An 18248-nucleotide genomic window follows, 5' to 3' on the forward strand; every position below is an offset into this window, starting at 1 on the left:
CATTTCATCCCTGTGACTCATTTATTTGGTAACTGGAAGTTTGTACCTCCTAATCTCTCTCACCTATTTCTCTCATCCTACCACCTACCTCCCTTCTGGCAACCACCTGTTTGTTCTCTGTATCTATGACTCTGTTTATATTTTGTTATATTTGTTCATTTGTTTCTTTTTTTAGATGCATGTAAGTGAAATCATACAGCATTTGTCTTTCTCTGTTTGATTTATTTCAGTTAGCATAATGCCCTCGAGGTCCATCCATGTTCTCACAAATGGCAATATTTCATTCTTTTTTATGGCTGAGTGATATTCCATTGTATTTATACATATACCACATCTTTATCCATTCATCTGTCAATGGGCACTTAGGTAGCTTCTACATCTAGGCTATTGTAAATAATATTTCTTTTTAATATTCTAAAATTTTGCATTTTCTATTTATTATAAAGAATGTCATACATTTAATTTAGGAATTGGAGGATGAGGAAAAATGTTGAATTGATTACCCTTTCTTTTGTAGCCTACTGTGTGTGAACGAGAGCTGTGTGTATTTGCTTTTCAAACCCTGGGAGTAATGAATGAAGCTGCTGATGAAATAGCAACTGGAGCTCAGGTAGTAACACGTGATACTAACTATTCTATATTTTTATTTGAAAAGTTTATTCTGATCCACTAGCTAACTTTACCCTTCTTTGGGATGAATTTTTGATAGTTTCTTGATAGATTAAGAAAGCAAACCAGCATTTGATATTTCTAGATAGAAACTAAATTTTGCCAGCTTTATCTAATGTGTGTTTTTTGTCCTTCTGTAATTGCCAAGAGGAGAAGTTAAACCAACTTTAATTGTTTGAAAAATAATTACGTTTCTTTCTTATATGGTGAAATTAAGATACTGAAACCCTTGCATTTGCATTATGTAATGTTTATTTGTAAAGTTATAGTGCCATAAAATGGAAGCCAATTTATTTTTAAAACTTAGGTGAAAAGATAATGGACGGAACATGTAATAAAAAGAGAGCATTCAGTTTTACAATAGCAATGTTTATGACATAGGAAGAAAAATATAAAAACAAAGAGAAACAACTTGAAAGCAGAGAAGCATCCCATGTTTCTGGAAAGGAAAAAAATCAGTTGTAAAGATGCCAAAATTTATTACTTCATGCAATGTCATTAAAATTTCAACTAGTTTTTGTTCATTTATGGAACCTGACTGAAATACTAATAAATAGATGAGAAAAAAATTACAGAAAACAAAAAATAATGAGTGTTAATTAAGTGAGGCTAGACCAACCAAATACAAAACCATATTATGTAATCCTATGATATTTTGAAAAAATATAGTACTGGCAAAGAATAGAATGTCAGATTATCCCCAAAATAGGTCAAGTTATAAATACATCTAATACATATTAAAGGAGGTATCACATCATGTTGTAAAATAAAAATGGTTTAGTGAAGGTGGGAACAAATGATTTGCAACATGTGGGGGGAAACAGGTTATCTCTTTATGCTGTGTGCAAAAACAAATTCCAAATGGCTTAAAGAATAGTTTTGTTTAAAAGTATTATACCCACACTAGAGGAGGGTCGAATTAAGCATGCACAGCCTAGGTAGGGCCTCAGGTTCATGCATTTATGCAGATACAAAAAATCATAAAGAAAATTATCAACAGTACTGAGTCCATACATACTTCACATTTTCTACTTGAAAAAATAGTGAACACTAAGAGCTAACACACTTATGAAAAAGTGTGTTTTGCTACAAACTTAATTACAGAGAAGCCTATAAAAATTGAGACAAAAACATGAAGATCATCACAAATTAATAGAGGAAATGAATGCACAATTCACAAATATGGACCTATAGTTAGTAAAGAAACATGAGAAAATACTTAGTCTCACTAAAAGTCAAAGGAAGCTAAATGTAAAAGAATTGTATAAAATTCACAAAGATGGGTGGAAAGAATGATCATGCAACAGACATCTGGTCATTCTTATAGTAAGTATCAAATGCCTGCTATGTAACAGGCAGTACACTAGACTAAGGTACAACAGTTAACACAGACAGCCCATGCCTCCTGGATTTAGACTCCCTTAACCTCGTTATTTCACTGATTAACTAGACTGAGATGCATCCACTTGATGAAATTTTAAGGACCATATTTGTGATGTAATGAGTTATAAATGAAAATAACACAAACAGAGCATTGCTCATATGCGATGTGAAAAATGATTAAAATAAATTTCAAAAATGCTGCTTAATATTACCCCTATACCCAATGTGCACAAATTTGCATACTAAAAGCTCTGAGAATCCCTAAAACTGAAGAAAATGACCAGCCTATAATTAGAGGGTTTCTCAAATGTATCTATCCATGGTGAGTCTTTATCTCTTTTTAAAAATGGTAACATTTTTCTCATCCCTTGAAACTAATATTGCTCAAAAAAAAGGTACTTTAATATATACTATTTATAGCTATATAAAAATAAACTTTACACAGGTGTGTGCATGAGTGTACATATGCACATATATGTATATTTACATGGGTATGTGTGTGTGTATATATATGTATAATTTTTCAAGTAGTATAGTTAATATTTATGCATTTTACTGGAAGTAAAGTATCCCGCATACAATTTGAAAAGGGAAGGAAGTAAAGCCTAGGAATAAGGAATAATTGATTAGAAGGAAAACTAACATATTAACAGTAGGCTAGGTTGAAAGAATAATAGGTGCTTTTTTCCCTCTTACTATAGATATATCTCTAAAAATAATGGTTCTTAAAGTGAAATTACTTTTGGATTATATAATGATAGTAACAAGGCACAAATACTCGATCATATCAATTCAGTGATTCAACTCTAAAGATCAGTATCCAAAAAACTCAGAGAATTTAGTGATTCTACTCCAAAGTCAATGCGGAATATTCTTTTCACCACTTTAAAGGAGATACCCCAATATTCTGGTTATAATCATAGAGATTACATGGAAATGGATTCCTTTTCTAAATAAAAACTATATCTCTGTAGCCTTGCTGCATCAGTTGACTCCTGCATTTTTAGTGGTGCTCTGAGGAGCTCTGGAGGTTGCAGGAACATTCTTTAGAGGAGTCTGCAGGAGGCTGGGCTGCGATGAGAGCGTCTCAGCAGCTGAGATCCCAGGCCTCTGAGTACTGCTTTAACCAGAACAGCAGCTCCATTTTATTCTTTTATGTTTTGGGGCTCTCATATACAATTTTCTTTTTTAAAAAAGAAAAGATAAAAGGAATTACTCTTGAAATGTTGGAAGGCCATTAGTCTACAATTTTAAATTCACTTCTTTTCCAGAATACATTGTACATCATTTTACTCTGTGGAAAAATCAGCATATGTAAATAGAGTACAAATCCAAACAGTGGAACATAAACATTTCTTTGTTCAAAGATTCTGAATGCTAACTCCTATAACAGATAAACCATAAAATTAAAGTGACTTAAGATGGTAGGCTTTTATGTCTAACTCACACAGCTGTTCAGTTAGAATGTTTGTTGGGCAACTGTGTGATCACTGAGGGAACCGGATTCCGTCCACCACATGAGTCTGCTGTCTTCAATACTGGCATACAGTAGAGGGGAAGGAAGAAAAGGGGGGAAAGGGCGCCTGATTCTTCATCACCTCAGCCCCTTTCCACTTTCTGTCCATTGGCTAAAACTAGTCTTATGGTCTGACTTAAACAAAAGGGGTAGAAATTGTCACTTGCAGTGCAGTTGCTTCCAGGCAGTAGTAGCCCTATACCTTGAAAGCAAGGAGTATGAAACTTCGGGGGACAGCAAGGAATTTTGCCAGGGTAGTTACACTGTTTCTTTTCAGTTAGGTTAAGACATATATTAACAAAAATATTCTGTTAATTAACTTCTTTACCCCTACATCCATTATTTTCATTATAATTTACTTAAGTCCACTAGTGAAATTATTGGCAAAACAATGCATTTGCTTTTTTTGGTAGTTTTGATTGTTTTGAAGCTTTGGGCACAAGGTTTTTAATTAAAGTATTTGATTGAAAGGGGAACATTGTTCAGGTTATTCTGTATCCATTTGTGCCTTTCTTGTTGTAGTAAAAAACACATAATGTAAAATTTAATATATTAATCATTTTTAAGTGCACAGTTCAGTAGTGTTGAGTATATTCACATTGTTGTGAAACAGATTTCCATAACTTTTTCATTTGCAGAAGTGAAACTCTATACCTGTTGAAAAACTCCCATTTTCTCCTTACCGCCATCCCTGGCAACCACCATTCTACTTTCTGTTTCTGTGAATTCTATTACTTTAGATTCTTCACAAGTGTAGGCATATAGTATTTGACTTTTTGTGACCGGCTTATTTCACTTAGCATAATATGTCCTCATAGTTCATCCATTTTGTAACAGGTGACAGACTTTTCCTTCTTTAGGGTGAATAGTATTTCATTATATGTGAATACCACATTTTGTTTATCCATTCACCCATCAATGGATATTTTGGTTGCTTTCACCTCTTGGCTGTTGTGGATAATACTGCTGTGAACATGGGTGTGCAAACATCTCTTCAAGATCCCTCTTTCAATTCTTTTGGACATATACCCAGAAGTGGGATTGTCACTTACAGCAGGAGCATATGGAATTTCTACTTTTAGGTTTTTAGAGGAACCTCCATACTGTTTTCCATAGTGGTTACACCATTTTACAATTCCATCAACAATGCACAAGGGCACAAATTTCTCCAGGTGCTCACCAACACTTTATTTTCTGTTTTTTTGATAGTAGCCATCCTAATGGTTGTGAGGTGATAACTCATTGTGGTTTTTATTTGCATTTCTCTGATGACTAGTGATGTTGAGTATCTTTTCATATGCTTTTTGGCCATTTGTATGTATGGCTTCTTAAAAGAAATGTCTATTCAGTTCTTTTGCCCATTTAAAAATTGTTATATGATTTTTTATTGTCGAGTTATAGGAGTTCTTTATGTATTCTGGATATTAACCTCTTATCAGATAAATTATTTGCAAATATTTTCTCCCATTCCATGTTGTTTTTTCACTCTCTTGATTTTGTTCTTTGATGCATAAAAGTTTGATATAGTCCTATTGTCAATTTTTGTTTTTCTTGCCTATGGCTTTGGTGTTATATCTAAAAAATCACTGCCAGATCCAATATCATAAAGCTTCCCCCTGTTTTCTTGTAGGAATTTTACAGTTTAAGGTTTTATGTTTACATTTTTATTCTATTTTGATTTAATTTTTGTGTGTGGTGTAAGATAAGGGTCCAGCTTCATTCTGCTGCATGCGTATATCCAGTTTTCCCACCCTCATTTGTAGAAAAGACTGTCTTTTCCCCATTGAGTGGTCTTGGCACCCTTGTCAAAGATCATTTGATCATACATACATGAAGGGTACGTATTTTTACAAAGCTTCAGATGCATACTATGACATATAATTTTTTAAGGTATTTATAAGATCGTACCAATTCATGGCCCCAAAAGTTTCAAAAAAGGCTCTTTTATGTTACTGATGATTCTTTCTCAGGATTCTTGCTTGGGTTTTACTATATTAGGAGACCAGATAATGCTGAAAACAATTTGTATCTCGGTTACGGTGCATCTTTTTGGGTAGAAGGAGTATGAGTATGGGAGAGGAAAACAAAAAGGAGGTTTTTAATTTGTCTTTATTATTATTATCTGTTGCTTGGAATCCAATTTATTGCAAACACCCACACACGTAAATGGAATAGTGTGGTAGAAACATATTAGCTGTTTCAGTTCTACTGTTTTCTGAGTAAGTCCTGTGGGTATCTATGTCTGTGTACTTTGGAATGTGTTACTTATAGATCCTATACCTGATGGCTTGAGTGTTGCTAATTATTTTAGGTCACTGGAAATTCTGGATGCTGTGATTGGGTGGATGTGTTTTGTGAGTATACACACAACAGAGTGAGCCCTACTGTCATTAGGTCACAATACCCCCTCGTTAACCATAAGAATCAAAAATTGTCCTACTCTTACTGTGCATTTTTTATTTTTATTTTTTGCGGTACGCGGACCTCTCACTGTTGTGGCCTCTCCCGTTGCGGAGCACAGGCTCCGGACGCACAGGCTCAGTGGCCATGGCTCACGGGCCCAGCCGCTCCGCGGCATGTGGGATCTTCCCGGACCGGTGCACGAACCCGTGTCCCCTGCATCGGCAGGCGGACTCTCAACGACTGCGCCACCAGGGAAGCCCTACTGTGCATTTTTTAAATGCCTGTTTCAAAACTTTCTGGAAATATCTTTCCCTATAAGGATTAAGTCAGCTGCTTCCTATGAAGTCTCTTGTCTTTACCCTATAGGTATGTCCGTTCTGATGAGCTCTCTCCGTTTAGACGGTATCGGCTTTCTTGATTCAGTTGCTAGAGCGTGTTGTTTTGGGGAACTAGGGAGGAACTAGGGAGGGGTTAACTGCTCTTAACTGCTCTGTCGCTCTGCCTCTTAGAGAATTGTGCGAAGGAGTCAGAGACACACATAGGAATAAAGCCATATTATTTAACGAATCAGAGGACATTAATAGCCTTTGTCAGAGGAGAGTAGGAAGAAGATGGGGTCAGGAGATTTACTGTCCTTGAGGCATGTCAGATTCATTTTCTGCAGTTTCCTTTCCCCGGAATGCTTTCTCCCCAGATAGGCACGTCTCCATCTCCCACTTCGTTCAGGTCTCTGTTGAAACGTCACCACATTTCCTGGCCACGCTAAAATAGTACCCCCTACTGCCTAAGTCTCTAATGCCAGCTTTATTTTTATAGCATTTAACACTGCCAGACACTATATGTCTTTAAGCATATATTTAACTGATTTTTCAGCACATCTTCTCCATTGAAAGGAAAATTTCATGAGACCTTTTCAAGGACCTGCCTTGTTCATTGTCCTTCCACAGAACCTACAACAATGTTAGCACGTAGTATGTGTTAATGACAAAGACATGTTAAAGACAGATATGAAGACGTGAGTAGTTGGAAGCAACACATATTAGTTACTTTAATATGTGTTACTTTAAATAACACATATTAAAGTAACTTTAAATATTAGTTACTTTAAGTTAATAGTCAGGTTTGGTCAAATTTGATCTAAAGCCACAAATTACAGATTTCAGAGATTGCTAGCCATCCTGAATCTTTCCTAATTAACTACCATGAGAGGGAGAAACAATGGCAAAGCATTTGATAAAACCTGAAGGATAGTAACTATCTTATGTATGTATTTCAAGGTGGTAGATCTACTAGTATCCATGTGTAGGTCCGCATTGGAATCTCCTAGAAAAGTTGTCATTTTCGAGCCATATCCTTCTGTGGTAGATCCTAACAATCCTCAGATGCTGGCCTTCAACCCAAGGGTAAGTAGTTATTCTAGCACATCAATCACAAGTTTCCTTTAACAATAATTGAGATTTTAGACTCATTAGTTTTCTTCTTTCTTAGCTAAATTACTGTCTCATCATATCCATGACCTGTCACGAACTCTGTATCCATTTAGCAAATATGATTCTTTTTCCACAAATTTGATTTACTTCCACCTTGTCTTTCATGTATCCTGTTACTTCTCCTCTCCTTTTCTCCTTTAAAATCATTTTCCTAACTTCACCCTCATGAAACTAGACCCATTTAATCCCCTCAAATTCTGATCTTTACACATCCCATCTGCATGGAAGGTAGGTAAATAACTATAATAAATTGGTTTATAATGGTCAACATGATTATTTTAATTTCATCATATATTTTTTGAGATTCTAACTTATGTGATCTCATTTTAATTTTAAGGATCATGGGTAAAGGGACAAATTTTCCCTTTTCTTTTGTATTTTTATTTCATCCTTTCTTGCCCTCCCCTCTCTCCCTCCCCACTTATCTGAAGGTTAGTGAAAGTTTATTTCATATTGTTGATCAACTGACATTTCTTGGGAAAACAATCTTATAAATATTCAGGGAAGTTTGGCAGAATTCTTCTGAAATAACATGATTTTCAAATTACATGAGAGCCAAAATTGCCTTAGTTTCTATTACTATTCATCTTGAAATCATTTTATGGAAACAAGGACTCTATAAAATTCTCTTGGAAAAACTTTCCTTCCTTCATAAGTGGCAACAGTGCACATATTTTCAGTGTGCTTAAAAATGAATTATCAGTTGAGTGTATGGTGTCATTTACACACTTACTAATCATACTTGTCTGGTAACAATCTTCCAATCAAAAGGAACTAAAAGCAAAATGAAACTGTAAGATTTAAAGTGGATTTTTGTGTTTGAGAAGGATTCTGTGCTTACTTTATTCATCATGGCTTAATTTTTTAAGAATCAGAAGCCTGATATCTTTTTTGTATTTATAGCTTTTCCCCTGTAAGCTGAACATCATTTTATGTATTTACACTAAAACTGGCATTATTTTCTTTTTTCTTCCCTCTGACTCAGTTATAAATCCTATGTCCTTGAGCCATCTTACTAAAGTCTCCCCTTTTGTGTACACAATACAGTCATTACTTTCAAATTGACCCTGATGGAAAATTCAGGTACAGAAATAATATGTCTCTCCAGTAATGTGCAGACTTGCAAAGGCTTATGGTGAATACTATTTTTCCCCCATTCAAACAGAAGAAGAACTATGATCGAGTAATGAAAGCATTGGACAGCATAACTTCTATTAGAGAAATGACACAAGTAAGTTTATCATCTTGTGGTCTTGTAAAGTTCAGTTCTGCTTGAGTGAAATGATATTTTTAAAATATCTGAGAGTACTGGCCATGTGGTGAAATATAGACTTTTCTATTATATGAGAGTATAATTAAAATCATAAAAAAATGAAAATTGTTTTGTACTAGGATGTTTTAATTAAATTACATCAGCGTTTTGGCATGCTACCACTGTGACTTTGGAGGGTAATTGCATAATCATAATCTGAATGCTTGGCTCTCAAACTCAGACAAGAATTTGTTGGAATATCTTAAGGCAAAAGTTAAATCTGGTACCATCTTCCTCGACTGCCCATTTTAATTAATGGTAGTAATTTCAAAACATTTTAATGTTAAAATCAAAACTAATAGTCTATCAAATGTAAATTACACATAAATAGTTTAGATGTAACACAGAATCTCAAAAGAACTTTGAAAGACACCAGACTCCTTGAGAGCATGAGTTTATATTTTTGGCCATTAGGGAGGTTTTTTGGTGGAAGAGTTTGATGAGCAAGGATCAGGGTTTATTATGGAAGTCCAATATATCCCTGGGCTGGAGTCCAGCACTTGGAAAAGCACATCTTATTGAATTATTGAGGCCTTTCCACTGCCAAACACTTGGAGAAATGTTTAAAGCTCATCATTATAAGTAGAAATTAACAATCTAATTGACAATACCACACATTATGGGTTGAGATTGCATATGGTGGTTTCAAGGCTTGCACTGCCCCTAGAGGCCTTTGCAAGTTTATGGTAAGTATTACTCTGAGTCATTGCCTTTCTCTGGTGAGGGAGGGAATAGTGATTTCTCCAGTCTTGGGGCCCACAAAGCTTCTGTGCCACTCCTCCTCCCCCACTACCCCATCTACTCCATTTGCAGATATGCATCTAAAGTACATTTTTTTAAAAGATTTATTCTTTCTTAAAATTTATTTATTTTATTTTATTTTTGGCTGCATTGGGTCTTCATTGCTGTGCGCGGGCTTTTCTCTAGTTGTGGCGAGCAGGGGCTACTCTTCGTTGCGGTGCACAAGCTTCTCATTGTGGTGGCTTCTCTTGTTGTGGAACACGGGTTCTAGGTGCACGGGCTTCAGTAGTTGTGACTCGCAGGCTCAGTAGTTGTGGCGCACGGGCTTAGTTGCTCCACGGCATGTGGGATCTTCCCGGACCAGGGCTCAAACCCATGTTTCCTGCATTGGCAGGCAGATTCTTAACCACTGCACCACCAGGGAAGCCCAAAGTACATTTTTACATTCCCAAATTTGATTCTTGGTTCTTTTGATAGTTATTTATTTATGAAGTCAAATACTCATTCATCCATTCAACAAATGGTGTGTGTCAGACAGTGGTAAACAAGAGATCCTTTAATTCACAAGTTACATTATTTGCTTAAAAGCTGTCATTCTTTCCACCTGTTTTTCTATGCCCTTTCTACATTATCGGAATTCCTTTTCAAGCAAACATTTATTATTTGTATAAGGAAAAGAAAACAATAAATGCATTTCCACTTAGGGGGGAAAAAGAACCTATTGCAGTACCTTACATACAATTAAACATTTTTGGTCACCAAAGACTTTGGTATAGGATATTTATACTATACCGTAGATCCAGACCATTCTTGCATCTAAAAATAGCTACAAACTCTGACTCTGGGATCAGCTCTGTGCCAAGAATTGCTTCCTTGATTCTGGGTCATGTGTAAGCTATTTTAATAGGAGGCAATGGAGATGATTGCGTGTCAGCTTGGGAAGTTGGAGGCCCATGTGGTAAAATTTGCTCATCAGTGACGTGGCCTGCAACCTTGAGCAAGTTGCTTAATTGCTTGATGCCTCAGTTTCTTCATTGCCAGGATGGTGAATAGTAATGTTGCCTTCTCCCTCAGTGTACACTTCATAGGGATGCTGTCAGGTTTTATCCTGTCAAATTCTTTAAACCTCTCCAAATAAATATAACATTATACTGGCCTAAATTGTCACAGACAGATTGCCTTTCTTTCTAGGAAAATGTTAATTGTCTGGGTGAATTCCATCAATACTTTTAAAAGAAGGGGTCGTCATCTTACATAAATTTTGTCCAATTTTCTCATGTAAAGATCTACCCGAAGTCAGTACCCTCAGATATGAGCATGAGTAGTAGCTATTACAAGTTTCGCTTTAATGTTAGTTAAATGTTAAAAATGTCAAAGAGAAACCAGACACTTGATAAAGGTGACAAGACAGATTTATTCAAGTACTGCAGTAGGGGAGAGAAACTTGCAATGTGAGCTGAGATCACCTCCGAGTAAGGCAAGTAAGGTGACCAAGGTTTTTAAAGTGAAAACAGTGAGGGAACAAAAAGGGGCTACAGAGAAGTGAAAATAGGGGGGGCTCTGGGGAAATGGAAATTTCAGGGGGGATAAGAGAATTACTGAAAGGTTAACTGTATGGGTTGGTACCTTTTGTGTTTTAGCAACATTGGGTTTTCTTGAGCAAAGACTCAGCAGCGGTCCAGGGACTTCCAGCCTAGTGCATGGAAGCCAGGCTAAAATTTGATTGAGCCTCTTATCAAAATGTTTCGGCAAGTCCTTTGTCCTGCATGGAAGGTCAGAGTTCATATCATCTTGGGGAGAAGCAACCAGGGTAATGGCTGCCATTATCATGTCATAACCACAGGTCTTCACGTTTAACTGGATTAGACATACCTGTTCAATCTGATTTTCCTTTTGCAAAAAAAGAAAAAGAAAAAAGAAAAAAATGAATTTTTAAGAAAAATCAAAACGTATAATGACTTTTTTTTTCAGGCACCGTATCTGGAAATCAAGAAGCAGATGGATAAACAAGACCCCCTTGCTCATCCCTTACTGCAATGGTATAAAATTTAGTTTTCCTCTTAATGAAAACAGCATAACTTCCTACTGCCTGCTTTAAGGGGGGAAAAAAAAAGCCTATTTTGCAAGACCTGCAATGCTACTGTTCTACAAGCCTATGAGGCCTGGTGATTTTACAGTCCAAGAGTCCTTAAGGGCTCTCACTTTAATTAAAATTTGGACATCACAAGGGGAAGAAAGTGCTATCATATGCACTGCAGGGATATACAGTGCAGTCGACAGCAGTTTGTTATCTATCATTTTTAAAAATTTGATTGGTTCGATTACATGGTGAAGCCATTTTGGCTCATTTAATTTTCTCGTTAACTGTGTGATAAAGCTGTTTCAAACACTTACTGAAAATCTCTCTATAATGTGTGTTTTGTATAATTTACTCCCTTAACAAAGATAGTGTAAATTTGATAAACTCTGTGTTTGATGACTGCAGATGAGGCACTGTTTCAGAGAAAGTCTTGTAAGGCACACAGCGTTAGTCCAGCCTAACCCTAGAAAAGAAGGGTTAGGCTATAGTTGAGGGGTGGGTTGAGAGCTCCCCTTGCTCTACAACACTTACTTCAAATAATCTGCCCTCTGGTTTCTCATCTGCAAAAAGAAAACAGTAGTATCTACTCACCTACTCACCATACCTATGGGGGGTTTAGGTACGTCTCTTTGAAATCACTGACAACTCAAAGACTATGGAATTTACCGTGATTATCAGGCAGTAATACAAATGTAAAGATTATAAGAGATTGGTCTGAATGAGTACTTGTTCCATGCTACAGCCAGGAAGTTTTTTAAAAAATATGTAAAGATGGGCAAAGGAGGAAGAGGCCACCTCATGACTCTTAATTACTTAACTTTCACTTAGGCAGAACCTTACAAAACACATTTAATTTAGTCTAGTAAAACCACGACAAAAGTTAGGTTTTAGAAGTCTTTCTTCTTTGTATCTTTTATAATCTATTTTTAAAATTCTGACGAATTGAGTAAAATAACACATAGTTTTTATTTTAACTTTTAAAATTCTCATATTGTCATATTCAAAATGAAGGTAAAAATTTCAAATATCTAATCTCTTTCTTTTTTTCCCTGAAGTTAGCCTAATTATTCACTTTTAATTATTTGTGATCATTTCCTTCAGCTTTTAGTCACTATTCCTTCAAGGAGGAGAAAATTTACCAACATGTTTTACAATTTTTTCAGTTATTATTTTCTCTACTGAAAAGCATAAAACAATTAGTCCTTTCAGATACCTGAGGTTTTGATTTTTTTTCAACTTCATTGTCTACATATGGTGAACAACAGTTTGTATATAAACCATTGTATGTATTAGCACAAATATCCTCAAATATTTAAAGAAAGTAAAAAAAATCTTCATAAAAACTCATTCTTAGATAGTGTAGGGAGAAGCAGAGGAAGCAGATGTATGAGTCAGCTTCTAAATTTTGTATTTAGATTACCATTATTTGAAAGCATATTCATAAATGTTCACTTTGCTGATATCTAAGGTTGTGGTTATTAAAAATTATATCTCTTAAGTTTTAAAGAGATACTTCTGTGTTTTCAGATTAAAGTATCTTGTTTATTATATCAGCTCTTTAAATTGTTTCAGGAAGCAAAGCAAAATGATGTAATTAAGTAAACTTATTACTCAATTTAGTTTATGTCACAGCAAAAATAAGTTAATCACTTGCCAACTGAGGGGAAAAACACTTTAAATATATGTGGCATATATTTGTGACTGATGGCTTATTTTAATTAATTTCAGGGTTATTTCAAGTAATAGATCACATATTGTGAAACTGCCAGTTAACAGGGTAAGTTGTTTTTTCACATATACATACAGAAATGTGAGGAATACTGACTAGTTGGGAGAACTGACCCCTGTGATTTTTAGGCAGCCTCTCCAGGAAATTGAAGTTAACTCAGGCCAAGCCTAATTCTTCAGTTAGAAATCACCATATGTCCCCCAGCTCTAATTTTCTCCAAGATATCAATTTCAGGCTGCTGCCCTGAACTTTTAAGTAAACGAGTCAATGTGAAATCATTTAGTTATTCCACATGTGATAGAGAGAACATTACCTAGAGACTGACCAGAAAAAGGTAATGTGCTTTTTTATCATTGTCCGTTTAATGTTGGCACAGTTTTACTTTTCTATATTGGAGAAGATATTGTCTCCAGATATCTTACTTATGGGCCTAATATGCTTACAAAATAAAGAAAAAGCTAATGGACTCTGATTTCAGTTCTGATCGTCACCTAGGAGCAGTATCTAAAATCTCAGCTCTCCCATCTATGAATTTCTAAACTATGAGATTCCTATATATTGGATTCCCGCATAAGTACATATATTCTTAGGTGAAAGGGCAGCAGTTAGACAATTTTGTTAAGTGACTGATTCAAAAGATTTTGTTTCAATTTTTTCCATGAGCAAAGTGGGAAACTATAATTTGAATGTAGGCAATTTCTAATTTTACAAATATATGTAAATAAAGCATGATGATGATAATTTTTGCAGTTTTAAAATCTTTCACTAACTTTTCTGCTTAGCAAATTCAGATATTTCCCCAGTTGAATAGCTGGTGGATACTTAGGGAATTCAATAATAAAAATCTCAAAAAGAACTGTAATTAGGAAGGCAGATCTGCTTGAATGTGATTACATAACATATTCCAAAGCTAAATATAAATGACTTTGGATTGTCTGTCTCCTATTCCTCTTCCATTAGCCTAAAGAATTATCCTTCATATCAGCAATTCCATGCGATTTATCATTTAGGCAGGGTTTCTGTCAAATGAATGACCCTGTTAATATAAATTATTATGGTTTGAAACTAGATAATTCTTAAACCAGTAAAGTTTGAAATTGTCATCAGCCTGATTGTATGTTAAATTTGACATGTTTTTCTGCATCCTTATTTTAAATGGCAGCAACTGAAGTTCATGCACACTCCCCATCAATTCCTTCTTCTCAGCAGTCCACCAGCCAAAGAATCCAATTTTAGAGCTGCTAAAAAACTCTTCGGAAGCACCTTTGCATTTCAGTGAGTATGGCTTAATGTTTAGGAGGGTGTGTCCCCCACTTAGTCTTCCAGAAATGTGTGGGGAGGAAGGCATCCTCTTTTAGTAGTTGGCTGTTAGCACTGGACAGTTCACTACACGATACTTGACTAGCAAACCCAGAACTCTAAGAAGGCACCATGACTTGTTATATTGAGACCCCATAAAAAGGTCATTGATTTTTGATTTTGCTTTTTCCTTCCCCTCCCCTGTGTTTTAGTGGCTCGCACATTGAAAACTGGCACTCCATCCTGAGAAATGGTCTGGTTGTTGCTTCTAATACACGACTGCAGGTAAATTTTCTGCATGCTTTAATGAGACTCGTTATTCTTCAGCATTGGAGTTCAGTAAGCAGTCCGTCCTGGTGTTGTTTTCACTTGCAAAACGGGATGCGTGTGTGCTTTAAAAAATTACGCAGACTTTTCTAATAGGCACACCTAATTTTCCCAAAATAAGTCAAGCAGAATTGATCTATACACAACATAGGGATGAAAAGAAAAAGAAAACTGAGTTCCCCTATGAGAAAATAGTGAAACCACTTTAAACTTAATAGAAAAAAATGATCACAAAAGAGGTAAAACCTTACACAAATTCTCTGCTATTCCAACTTAAGTTTTTTGAGCACTACCTCAGTGTGAATACTTTAACAGAAGAAAAGGTAGGGCTAAGAATAAGCAAAATGGAGATTGGACACCAAAGAGCCATCGGCTACCTGCTTTTCAGCCCGCGGGGCAGCACATGGGCAGGATACTGTGGGTGTGGTCCCATCTTTATTTATACCCTTCATCTCCAGCATCCCACCTCACTCTCATTCAGCTGATTTTCATCTGATGATGTAAGGAGGTCAGGAGATGAAATCCCCAACCCAGTCACCTGTGCGAGATCTCATATTCTGATGACAATAGGATGACACAACTAAATATAAATGTTCATAAATACACATTTAATATAAATATAAATGTCCATAAATATAAAATGTCCATAAATACATATTTATTGAATTAATATTTGGTGCATACTAAATACGGTATGAGGGCCCTAGAACATGGAGATAATAAGAGAGAATTTTAATTGTTCTGAGTAGCAGACTAGTCGAAGAGTTTCAGTTAATGAAACTCTCCATAACTTGAAAAATTTAGAGGAAGTAAGGAATGGCATGACAGTGCCGAATAATGAAAATCTAAGATATTTTGTTGATATACTAGCAGATGAGTTCTGATCAACCTTCTGTCACATGTGTTTCAGCCACGTTTATTTTCAGTATTTTAGAGTCATTAACATAAAAGCCTACTCCAGGGCTTCCCTGGTGGCACAGTGGTTAAGAAAACGCCTGCCAGTGCAGGAGACAGGTTCCATCACTGGTCCAGGAAAGATCCCACATGCTGCAGAGCAACCAAGCCCATGAGCCACAACTACTGAGCCCGTGCTCTAGAGCTGACACACCACAACTACTGAGCCCACACGCCTAGAGCCTGTGCTCTGCAACAAGAGAAGCCACCGCAATGAGAAGCCCACGCACCGCAACGAGGAGTAGCCCCTGCTTGCCACAACTAGAGAAAGCCGCGCACAGCAACAAAGACCCAATGCAGCCAAAAATAAATTAATTAATTTAAAAAAAAGCCTACTCCAGTACTTGATACTAAGTGACTCTTTGTCATCAGCCGGGTGGAAAATCTTTACTAAGGATTTTTTCTGGCTGTCATTTTCCATATATCAATTCACTCTGAATTTTAAGAACAAGGATATTAGTACTCTTTTCAAATTAGACCTTGAAATCAGAGCTTTATCATTTTATTAAGAGCTAATGTTCCAGCATAAGACCAATGGTCTTCTTTTGTGAAATATTAACATTTGAAACCATAAACTGACCGTTTCCTTTCCCACCTCCTCTCATTCTAGCTCCACGGTGCAATGTATGGAAGTGGAATCTATCTTAGTCCAATGTCAAGCATATCATTTGGTTACTCAGGTAAGCTTGTATTTCATTTCAACCTCAAATATATTAAATTTTTGTTGGTGTATATTCTAGGCACAATTTTTTATCGAGTGAATGAAGCTTATTTGATGTATTTGTATTAAATTCATCTGATAAATGTCAGAAGTAAAAACAAAGCTCACGTGTCAAGATGAATTTATAATACTTCCCCTAGCATATAAGATGGAGCATATGTTTTGTCAGTTTCAAAATTAATTTTAATTTTGTTTCAATAGTTTCTACATTTCTTCCATCTACAGTAAACATTGAAAATATAGCATGTACAAAATATTATGTAAAGCCCTGAAAAAAGTTTATGTACATATTATATTAAAGAAGTTTTAAGCAGTATGGAAAACTTAGGATTAGAAAAACACCCTCAGAACCATCCTACTTATTGACAACTTCTTGTTAATATTTTAGTGAGATTGTTTGAGAAAAATATATTGGAATAAACTGAAACCATGTGCCAAGGAAGAGCCTCATAAATTCAAAATATGAAAAGGCCGATTACCACATTGTTAGCATTCGTAATCCTGAGGTAGTAAAATTAAGGGTGATTTTTTTCTTTACACTTTAAAAGTTTTTGGGGTATTTCACAATGATCTGTATGATTTTCTTCTTAGAACAGAAACTTATTCTGTTTAAATATAAAATAATTATGCCCATTGTAAAGGAATTGAAACGACACAGAACTGTATAAAATAACAAACGAACAATTTTCCTCCTTTCCTAAGAAACTCAGGGTTTGGTGAGTTCCCCTTTAGACTTAAAGGCTTTTACATTCGTATACCTGCATATATAGTTGGTTTTGCTTATATGCTTGTGTTGTGTGGGGTTACATGATTCCATTAAACAACTTCAGAAGATGTTGTTCACGTGGTGCCTGGATGGTAAGTCTTAAGATCCATATATTATAGAAAAGGAGACTTAGAGAGATCTAATAACTAGGACAACACTGAGCAGGCTTACCTGTCTGATTCTTTTGCCCAAGTTCATGCTCTTTCAGCCACGGCAAATGGTTTCTCAGTGTTCCACCTCGACCTTTCCCAGAGCACATGTCCTAAGAGGACCAGGTGGGCTCTGTATGCCTCTTCTGACCCAGCCTCAAAACTCACGTGGTGCCACTTCCCATGTACAGTATTGGTCAAAGCAGTCACAAGCCCCTCCGTATCCAGGGGCTGGGGAATTAGACTCCATCTCCTGATGAAAGAGTGGCACAGTCACATTGTAGAAAAACATACTGTTGAGAAATACTGTTGCAGTGATCTTTGAAAATACAATATGCCAAAATTAAAGCTAGGAAAATAAATATCAGAAAAATAAGATAGTATAGGAAATAAAATCATGTAGTTCAGTGGGAAAGATGATCAGAATCAGCTTAAATGAGACTCTAAATCTTATTAAAACAGAACACAGTAAAAAAGTAATATCAAACCATTTTTAATAAATAAATACACTCTCAGCATAGATAAGGACAACACAACACATCATCAAGTCCTGTGATTTTCTGCTTCTTATACTGTTTCTTATACGGGTACTTATATGGGTGTACTGACTCCTTAGATGAGTTCATGGAAAGGTTTTTGAGGGATTCAGATGAATGTGAAATTTGTGTGAATGTTTGTCTGGAAAGAGGGCTGATAGCTTTCATCCAAT

General features: G+C 35.8%; 1 protein-coding gene across 2 annotated transcripts in view; it reads left to right on the top strand.

Moving 5' to 3' along the window:
- The window catches only part of PARP8 (poly(ADP-ribose) polymerase family member 8), a 181661-nt gene that overhangs the window by 149822 nt on the left and 13591 nt on the right, over positions 1-18248 (top strand). For both annotated transcript variants that reach the window (XM_081233894.1, XM_081233895.1), the window contains exons 16-23: positions 518-610; positions 7249-7374; positions 8627-8692; positions 11486-11553; positions 13323-13371; positions 14486-14598; positions 14835-14907; positions 16514-16583. In XM_081233894.1, coding sequence (XP_081090020.1) covers positions 518-610; positions 7249-7374; positions 8627-8692; positions 11486-11553; positions 13323-13371; positions 14486-14598; positions 14835-14907; positions 16514-16583 — 658 coding nt within the window. The remainder of the gene's footprint in view (positions 1-517; positions 611-7248; positions 7375-8626; positions 8693-11485; positions 11554-13322; positions 13372-14485; positions 14599-14834; positions 14908-16513; positions 16584-18248) is intronic.

The sequence above is a fragment of the Mesoplodon bidens genome (genome assembly GCF_964165515.1).
Source record: "Mesoplodon bidens genome assembly, chromosome: 4".
Classification (NCBI taxonomy): Eukaryota; Metazoa; Chordata; class Mammalia; order Artiodactyla; family Ziphiidae; genus Mesoplodon; species Mesoplodon bidens.